This window comes from Heterodontus francisci, chromosome 12 (assembly GCF_036365525.1).
Source record: "Heterodontus francisci isolate sHetFra1 chromosome 12, sHetFra1.hap1, whole genome shotgun sequence".
Classification (NCBI taxonomy): domain Eukaryota; kingdom Metazoa; phylum Chordata; class Chondrichthyes; order Heterodontiformes; family Heterodontidae; genus Heterodontus; species Heterodontus francisci.
This window is the reverse complement of record NC_090382.1, coordinates 101,220,563-101,231,007: the sequence shown is the minus strand read 5'-3', so window position 1 is coordinate 101,231,007 and position 10,445 is coordinate 101,220,563. Positions and strand designations below refer to the sequence as shown.

General features: G+C 42.3%; 1 protein-coding gene across 1 annotated transcript; it reads right to left on the bottom strand.

Annotated features, from left to right (window-relative positions):
• Nucleotides 1-315: 315 nt before the first annotated feature.
• LOC137375718 (interleukin-5-like) lies at nucleotides 316-2,296 on the bottom strand. The gene is made up of 4 exons (XM_068043102.1): nucleotides 2,183-2,296; nucleotides 1,416-1,454; nucleotides 515-643; nucleotides 316-423 (listed from the first exon to the last, which is right to left on the bottom strand). Exons 1-4 carry the CDS (start codon nucleotides 2,294-2,296, stop codon nucleotides 316-318), a joined length of 390 nt encoding a protein of 129 aa, XP_067899203.1.
• Nucleotides 2,297-10,445: the final 8,149 nt, after the last annotated feature.

Genomic DNA, 10,445 nt, shown 5'->3' with positions numbered 1-10,445 from the left:
AATTTTAACATAATAAATTTAATAAATATGCATTTGTATAAAACATATAATAAATATTTAAATATTAAGTACCAACAATATCTCTCCCAGTTCTTAAATTACACCATGTGAAAAGAAGCTTAATGTAAAAATTATATCTGAATCTCATCCAATAGTTTACAATACAAAGCAATTTCTGGTCTTAGTTGTATCCACTGGCTGGCTGGAATCATTTTTTTATCATGAAGTTGGAGTCATCTAATTTCACAAGTATCTTCTTCTGATGCAGGTTTCCAGTGTGGTGTTCCTTTGGCAAAAATAGTCAAAACCCTTAATTTACTTCTTTTGAGGCTTCCGGTTAAGATATTGCAAGAAGCGCTCAAGGTTTGTCACAAATGTATTTTTATTCATTCTTCTTGAAGTACAGTATTTCGAGCTTTTTGTCTAAAAATACATTGATATAAAAAAAGAACATCAGTCAAATGACATTTCCTTCCAAGGTGAGACACTGTGAAAAGTATTCTCAAGCACTCACCGTCTGTCCCTTCAAAGTGTTTAAATCTGAAAGTATGGCTTCCAGAACATCTGTGAGATTTGAGTTCAGCTTGATTGTCCTTAGTCCATTAGAAAAGACATCAATTGTCTTATTAATGCATTTGTCGATCTGAGGAGTTGGAGCAAAATATACTTTTTATGATCAGATTATCATTAAGGCTTCCTTCAGCTCTGGGGATGATTCACAATCGTTCAGTTTAAGTACTTCTCACTCAAATCAACCAGAAATCTCACTGATTTCCTTGCTGGTTCTAATAAGGTTATTTCTTCCACTGCTGATTTGAATAATGACTTCCCATCAATTTTTGTTCATATTTTTTATGGGCTTGCACAAGGCTATGTCGTGAAGTGGTCCCACCATTTGAAGTTGAATTCAGTTAAAAAAGACAAAATGAATCTAGAATTAAAGTGACCATGAAGCTGTCAGATTGTCATTAAAAATCCAATTTGCATCACCTGCATTAAGGAACCTGCCATCCTTAACTGGTCTGGCCTGCATGTGTCTCCAGTCCCAACCAATGTGGTTGATTTAACTGCCCTCTGAGCAAGCCACTCAGTTGTATCAAACTGCTACAAAGTTTTAGAAAAATCTGATTCATGCAAGGCAGGAGTTTCAGCCCTGCATTGTATTTTCAACATTAGCTGTAGGTTTTTTGATCCAATTTCAGGAAAGTTTGACTTCAAAATGTTCAATGTGTTTGATCAATAAAACATCTCATAAAACATTCCAATTAAACAGCAAAGATTTAGCTATTGAAAGACTTTAATGAATTTCACCCAATAATTATTTATGTCTGATTTTACAAAACCAGTAATCCTTAGTATGGAGTAATTTGGAAACTCCAGTGTTTTTGTATTTTTTTTAATAAAGAAGGACTTACTTGTATCTTGACTGGCGTTTCTAATAATGATATCAAACCCTAAAAGAAAACAAAATACATTTACAATTATAGTTGGTAGTAAACAAAAATTACATAGGATTACATAGAATATACAGTGCAAAAGCAGGCCATTCAGCCCATCAGTCCATGCCAATATTTATGCTCTCCTCTAACCTCCTCCCATCCTTCCTTATCTAACTTCAGCAGCATAACACTCTGTTCCCTTCTTCCTCATATGTTTATTTAGCCTCCCCTTAAATATATCTATACTATTTGCCTCAAAGACTTAATATAGTTCCACATTCTCACCACTCTGGGTGAAGAAGTTACTTCTGAATCCCCTCTTTGATTTCTTGGTGGCTCACTTAAAAGAAAAATAAAGTTTTGCATTGATGTAGTGCATATCATGACCACATATGTCTCAAAGAGCTTTGCAGACTATGGAGCAGTTTTGAATTGTAGTCACTGTTCTTATGTATCATATATCAATGGCCTTTAGTTTTGCTCTTCCCCACAATTGGAAACACTTGCCCTGTCTACACACAAAGATTTCATAATTTTAAAGACCTCTAATAGATGCCCCCTCAGCCACCTCTTTTGAACAAAAAAGAGTCCCAGCCTTTTCATCCTGTCCTGAAAGTAGATTATCAATTTTGAGAGAAGTCACCTTCAAAATATTAACGTTAAATATAACGAATGTTACCCTATATTGGTAGAATGGAAGGTAGACTGTTTTAACATTTACAGTCAACAGAAATAAAACTTACTTCTAAAATTTCCTCCTTATGATTATGAATCTGATGTAAAATTTCTGTAGCTCTGGTGTCTGCTTGACTCCCAGCGACACAGCAGCTAATCAAGATGATGCAGATAAACAGCATTTTGCTTCAAGGTGTTGGAGGAGCTCTGTCTGTCTTGCCTTTAAACCTAAGTTTCATGTTGTCAATCTTTTTATACAGTACAAGTTGCAAATTTACATACTGAAGTTAGAAATGCACTGGGCAATGACTGAATGCTTTTATCATGGAATCTATGCGTGTATGACAATCATCTCATCTGTTCTGAGGAGGTTCTTTTTCCACTCAGAAAATATATCTGTGAGTCAAATATAGGGCTGAATTTTATCACCTTCAGGCCCGTTATTGGGAGCCCCGCAGTCAAGGTAAAATCCAGCCCATAATATCTAAGCCAGATTATCACATTGTGCAATTGGTGAATTTTTGTGTGTGTCTGCGTTATTGCATCTGTGTGTCTGTGTGTGCGTTCTCACCATATCTACCACACTGCCCTGCCTGAGCCCCTCAACATTCATTAACTGAAATTTCTGCAATCCAAGATTTACAAACATACGAACATACGAATTAAGGGTAGGAGTAGGCCTCTCGGCCCTTCAAGCCTGCTCCGCCATTCAATAAGTTCATGGCTGAACTGATTACTCCACATTTCCACCTACCCCCTATAACCTTCCACCCCCTTGCTTATCAAGAATCTATCTACCTCGGCCTTAAAAATATTCAAAGGCTCTGCTTCCACTGCCTTTTGAGGAAGAGAATTCCAAAAACTCATGACCCTCTAAGAGAAAAAAATTCTCCTAATTTCTGTCTTATTTTTTAACAGTGACCCCTCGTTCTAGATTCTCCCACAAGGGGAAACATCCTTTGCACATCCACCCTATCAAGACCCCCTAGGATCTTACATGTTTCAATCAAGTCGCTTCTTACTCTTCTAAATTCCGGTGGATACAAGCCTAGACTGTCCAATCTTTCCTCATAAGACAGCCCACCCATTCCAGGATTTAGTCTAGTAAACCTTCTCTGTACTGCCTCCAACCCATTTACATCCTTCCTTAAATAAGGAGACCAGTACTGTACATAGTACTCCAGATGTGGTCTCACCAATGCCTTGTATAGCTGAAGCATAACCGACCTACTTTTGTATTCAATTCCCCTCGCGATAACCAATAACATTCTATTAGCTTTCCTAATTACGTGCTGTATCTGCATACTAATCTTTTGCAATTCATGCACTGGGACATCCGGATCCCTCTGCATCTCAGAGCTCTGCAATCTCTCACAATTTAGATAATACACTTCTTTTTTACTTTTCCTGCCAAAGAGGACAAGTTCATACTTTCCCATATTATACTCCATTTGCTAGGTCTTTGCACAAACTTAACCTATGGATATCCCTTTGTAGCTTCTTTACGTCCTCTTCACAACCTACTTTCCTACCTATCGTTGTGTCATCAGCAAATTTAGCAACCATACCTTCGGTCCCTTCATCTAAGTCATTTTTTAAATTGTAAAAAGTTGAGGCCCCAGCACAGATCCTTGTGGCACACCACTCATTACATCTTGCCAACTAGAAAATGACTCATTTATGCCTACTCTCTGTTTCCTTTTAGCTAACCAATCTTCTATCCATGCCAATATGTTACCCCCTATACCATGAGCTTTTATTTTCTGCAATAATCTTTGATGTGGCACCTCATCAAATGCCGACTGGAAATCTAAGTACAATACATCCACCGGTTCCCGTTTATCCACTGCACATGTAACTCCCTCAAAGAACTACAATAAATTGGTTAAACATGATTTCCCTTTCACAAAACCTTGTTGACTCTGTCAGGTTATGATCGCTGTTGGCAAGACTGCCACTCATTGCCAATTCCACATTACACTTCAGAAGGTGGTGTTGGGCCTTCTTTTTTGTACTACTGCAGTCTGTATGGTGAAGGTACTCCCACAGTGCTGTTAGGTAGGGAGTTCCAGGATTCTAACCTAGCGACGATGAAGGAACAGTGATATATGCCCAAATCAGAATGGTGTATGGCTTGGAGACGGACATAGAGTTGGTAGTGTTCCCATGCATCTGCTGCCTTGATAGCACAATAAAAATAATTTCATCACTTGCATTATATAGTATAAGTTATAATACAATTATATGCAATTACATAAGATTATGCCTCTAATATTTTGCATAAAATCAATGCATTAAGTTCATGCTCTATACGTTATTGTTGTGAAAAATAGTAAATATACTAATAAATTAAATAAATACAATGTAATTAACACATAACTCCAACATGAACAATTCACAAAATCTAGTGTCCCTCACACAATTGCATTGTCTGCACTTATATCATTGCCCAATTTTGGTATGGATCTACAATAAGATAATGTAATCCCAACGATGGGCAGACAGTTTTCATTGTTAAGACCCAATTAGGGGTGATTTTGCAGACTCGCCAGCATCACACTTCTTGCAGTTCAATGGTGGTGGCCTTCCTGCGGCCGGTTTGAGGGGGTGGGGCGGGGGGGTGGTGGTTTATCGGAGCTAGAGGCTTTATGACACAAAGGGCAGGCTGCATTTATAAAAGGCTGCAGTCACGGTCAAGACCAATCTAGCGAAGGGGTTTCCCCTCCACCCTGCTTGACATATATCCTGTTTTTTTTTATTCTCTGATGTGCAGGCCAGAAAGGATGCCTCCATGTCGAGTCACCCTTGTGGTCCTTGACCTGACTCAGCAGCAGTCATCTCTCCCAGTGGGGTTTCCAAGTCTCCAGAGCTGCCAGCCCTGTGATTGGGCTGGCAGCCTTGAGAGCCCACCCGCCATTCCCAATAGGATGATGAGCTCGGAGGCAGCCAACTAGGAGGCCATCTCCGGGAAGATTGCTCTGCCAGTCTCGCTCCCAGCAAGTGCGGGCTTAGGACTCCCATTTAGTCCTGATGTCGGGGTCCCGAGGCCCACGGCAACATCCAGCCCTATATGTGCTGAATGCTTATAGCTGAAATTCCTCTGTGTACTGTTTTCAGCAAGGTGCAGATCCAATTAAAGAACGAACAAATAACTTACATTTATATGTTGTCCTTCAGCACTTCAGGATGCCTCATAGCACTTTACAGCCATTGAAGTAGTATTGAAATATAGCTATTGTTATAAAGTAGCCAATTGGCAACAATAAGGTCTGACAACAGCGGATAATCTATTTTAGTAACATTGGCTGAGGGATAAACGCTGCGGAGGGACACTGGGGAGAACTCCCCTGCTTTTTTTCCAAATTGGCACACAGCACCTTTTATATCCACCTTAGAGGACAGACAAGGGCTTGGTCTAACATTTCATCTAAAAGATGCACCTCATTACAATAGATTATGGGCTGAATTTTACATCACCCCAGCGAGCCAGATGGTGGCGGGGGATATGGCATAAAATTGAGTGGGAGACTCCTGGAGGCCTTCCCGCCCTTCTCCCACCTCCACGTAGGGCGGAGGGGGGGGAGCGAAAAACGGGCCACCAGCCCCAGGCCAAACATGGCCCCAAATGGCCATTTAACAGTGACTTCAGGGCCTTTGTCCACCTCCATGGGGATTTTATCCATGGCAAGCACGCGTCCTGGAGATGTGAAAGGCTGCCCGGTGAAACTTGGTGGCCTCTCAGCGCACTGGGGTGGGGGGGGTGGTGGTCCCTGATGATCGGGCACAGGGTACCTGATCGAGGGCTGCCCCACCTTCCCCAACCACCCCTAGGACCCAGGGCACTCCCCCTCTTCCCCCTAAACGACCACCCTTGCCTCACCAGGGCCCGACCAGTTACCTTCGGCGAGGCAATCCAAACTTACCTGCTCTCCTGGCTCCATGTCCTCGGCTGGGCTGCATCCCATCAGTGGCCACTGCTCCCAGTGGCACTGCTGGGAGTAAGAGCTGCCAGCTCGATGATTGACTGGCAGCTCAATGAGGCAGGACTTCCTCCCTCAAGCAGGTGGAAGTCCCGCCTCGGAACAATTAAAGCCCAGGGACCTGTAAAATGTGGGACGGATTCCCCGGTTGGGCAGAAGCAGGTTCGCCACTGACTTTTGCGTTGGTGGCCAGCTCCCGTCCACCCAACATAAAATCCAGCCCCATGTGCTCACGTCTATGGAGTGGGGTTTGAACCAAAAATATTAGTAAGAATGCTACTATTGAGCCACAGCGGACACATCACATTACAACAGTAACAACAAAAATTTGCATTTATATAGAATCTTAACGTAGTGAGTTGTCCCAAGGCACTTCAAGGGTGCATTATCAAATAAAATTTGACTCTGAGACAGGTAGGGAGATTTTAAGGTAGATAACCAAAGGCTTGGTCAAAGAGGTAGGTTTTTAAGAGCATGTTAACAGAGCAGAAAGAGAACCAGAGCGCGGGAAAGATTTAGGGAGGGAATTTCAGAACTTAGAGCCTAGGCAGCTCAAGGCATGGCCACCAATGGTGGAGCCATTGAAAACAGAATGTGCAAGAGGCCACAATGTGAGGAGCAATGAGATTTCAGAGGTTTGTGGGGCTGCAGGAGGTTACAGAGATGGAGACGGGCGAGGACATTAGGGGGGATTTGAAAACCAGAATGAGAATTTTAAAATTGAGGTGTTGCCACCAGAAGCCACTATATGTCGGTAAGCCCAGGGGTTATGGGTGAGCAGGACGAGGTGTAAGTTGGGATGTGGGCAGCAGAGTTTTAGATGAGCTCATTATTATGGTGGATGGAATAATCAAGTCGATAGGTAACAAAAGTATGAATGAGGGTTTCAACAGCAAATTAAGTAAGGCCGAGGTGGAGCCCAGCAATGTTAGTTCTACGAGGTTAATTCCTCTGTTAAAATGCTGGAGGGAGCAATTTCAAATGAAGGCACTAAACCTTTGTCCAAAAGCACATGTGTTTCTGAGATGTCAATTTTCTTAAAAAGTGCACAAAATTCTGAATAGCAAAATCAGAATTCAATTATAGTCAACAAATAGCAAAATATTTCTTTTGCTACAAGTCCTGAGTATTGAAACCATAGCAAACCATAATATAAACACATACTCCTTACAATTAAATATTGATTACTGCAGTTTGTATTCATCTCAGGCCAGTTGTGTGACCTTTTACCTGGCAGACTGTGGATGCCAGAATAAACATATGCTTGCTAATTTTATACTTCATTATTAATCTGTGCCAACGATTTGATGAAGTTCTGAATCTACTCGGCCCAATGTAAGGTGCTTGTGGAAGAGATGGGAATATGCTGATGTATAAACTCCCAGTTACACTGGCTGAGGTTGCAGAAGAGTTCATTAGCAACATTAATAATATGGAAATAGTGCACGTTTTATTGTTGCAGAATGGGCAACAAAGAAATAAAACACATGGCAAACAATTCTTTAGAATGCACAGAAAAGGTCGTTAAAGCCAATTGAATGAAAATCAGGTGGAGTGTTAAATAATTGGCTCCCTGGGCATCTTCTGGTACATAGTTCAGCTTCCAGCAGGCTTGGAAGCCATGACTGGTCCTCTGCTCCAGCCTCCAGTTAAAATTGTAGATCAGGGCCTGTTGGCACCATCAAAGCTCAATTTGCATATTTAAAGAGGACACCAATGACTTGGACTTAAAAATTGCACGTGGTCAGATTAGGGCAGGAGAGTAGTGGGTAAATTCCTCTCTATTTTAACTGTTCGCTTCACTCCTCCCTGGGCCTGTTTTCCCTCAGGCGAGGGGCAGGGGAGAAGAGGAAGGTAGGGAAAAGTGTTAAAATTGGAACCATAAAGTTTTGCAGCAGTAAGCTTCTTTTTGAGTGATATAGGGCTGAATTTTATCAGCTTCCTAGGGACAGGCAGGGTGGCCTGGGAGCCCATTAAATAGCGAGGGAAGGCAGAGCTTAGGAGCTTGTCCCCTTCCTGACACCATTCAATTTTGTCAGGAGCAGGGCCTTCCCATCCAGATGTCAATTTGATTGAGGTATACAAAATTATGAAGGGCATTGATAGTTAAGATAGGAAGAAACTTTTTCCCTTAGCGGAGGGGTCAATAACCAGGGGTCAGAGATTTAAGGTAAGGGGCAGGAGGTTTAGAGGGGATTTGAGGAAAATTGTTTTCATCCAGATGCTGGCTGGAATCTGGAACGCACTGCCTGAAGAGGTGGTAGAGGCAGGAACCCTCACAACATTTAAGAAGTATTTAAATGAGAACTTGAAACGCCATAGCATACAAGGCGATGGGCCAAGTGCTGGAAAATGGGATTAGAATAGTTAGGTGCTTGATGGTCAGTCCCTACACGATGGACCGAAGGGCCTATTTCTGTGCTGTATAACTCTATGACTCTATGAGTCTAATTGAGGCCCTTAAGTGGCCAATTAAAGGCACTTAAGGGCCTCTTTCCGCCTCCACTGATATTTAACCAACGGCTGGTGGCAGCTCCATCACATGGGGAAGCCGCCCAGAAAGACCAGGTGGCCTCCTTGCAGACTTGGTGGTGGGGGTGGCCTCCTGTTTAGGCAATCTGTGGCCCATAGATGCCTCCCCAATGGCAAAGGCCACCCCTGCACCGTCACCCACACCCCTGCCTTCAATAACCACACAACAACCCCCACCAACCCTCACTGGAGCCTACCTGACTGGCCCTGGCAAGCCCACCCCCACATATCTGCAGTCTGAGGCTCCATGGCTGCTCCTGGTCCTGGGCTTACTGCAGTTCCACTGGTCCTGGTGGAGCTGCTGGGACCGCTGAGCGGCCAGCCGTTAGACTGGCCAGCAGCTTTTCGAGGCAGGACCCCGGTGCCAGGCAATTAACTGCTTGAGCACGATTAAATACGGCTGGGGTCCCTCAGAAAGGCTGAGGTGGGATTCTCCTCATCTTTCTGACCCGGCATTTGGTCCCCTACCACCTGCGGAAAATCCAGTACATTGTCTCTACCGTTTCAGAAGTGATTGTGATCAATGTTGGCACATCTGCTAAGATTGACATGAGTCATGTTTCCATTTCTTCCACATTGTGTCATTTGTGGGTGTCTGTAATTTTTTGTAAGTTTATTTTTATATTATTGTATAGTGGTAGTGCTAAGCAATCAAACATTTTTCCACTACAAACTATTGGCAAATTTGCAAACTCATATAACAGAGTCAGATTCTATCTCTACATATTAGCGTGCTATTTAGATGAATGCTTCACTATCACCTAATCTGTCTCTACAATGTTGTGCAAAATAAGGTCAGTGTGATTTGCACTAATTACACAACAGATAAATCATTCACTTTTTCAAACAGACCATTTCTTGTTTTGGGTGGTGGTGAGTGTGGTATGTTCTGAAATAGTGAATAACATTTAAGATCATTAGAAAATTTGTCTTTTTATGTCTTAATATTGTTCCCTATTCTTGATGTTTACAACTAGCTTGCAAAATATCTTATCTTAGCCAGTCAGGATGTTGCTATCTCTGGAATATTCAGCAGTTGTTGCAGTCATGTCTGAAGTCTGGCCTCATGCACTGGATTTAAATATAGTATTCATTTGAGCAAAATTAAATACCAGCCATTTTTGTAAATGTGGTCAATTTATATCAATCTCTTCAAATATATAAGATGGACTAAATCTAACTTTACACCACAGGCACCTAAAGGACCAAGAAATTTCAGGTCTAGTATAAGGATCTGCAAAATTCTTTACTCAATCAGAAAATGGGAAAAATTAACTAATTTGCTTTCTTCTGTCATTTTTTTTGGACACAAAATCAGAATGGATTTTCACACAATGACAAATCACTGAGCTTACGTACCCACTGATTTTATTCCAGTTAATCACTTTATGCTGGCAATTTATGTATATAAATTTGTGCAGATCTGTGCCACTTCCTGGAACCAAAGCAGGGCGATGACGGCACTGTTAGTAGCGTCAAGGTCAGCATTGCCCTCAATCTCTATGTCAGCGGATCCTTCCAGGCTGGAACCGCCGACATCACTAACGTTTCTCAGTTTGAGGTGCCTCACTACATCCAGCAGGACTCTGAGGCCCTGTACACAGGAAGAGGGGACTTCATAGTCTTCTCTCTAAGCAGCGAGAGTGAGCATATGGCTTTGTCAGGTTAGCAGGATCACAATTGTTTAGGGAGCCATCAACTGCACACATATGACCCTGCAGGTGCCACATTTCAATGGGAAGATGTTTTGCAACTGCAAAGATTTCCACTCACGGAACATGCAGCTGGTGTGTGACACGCCACCATGTTGGTAAATTCC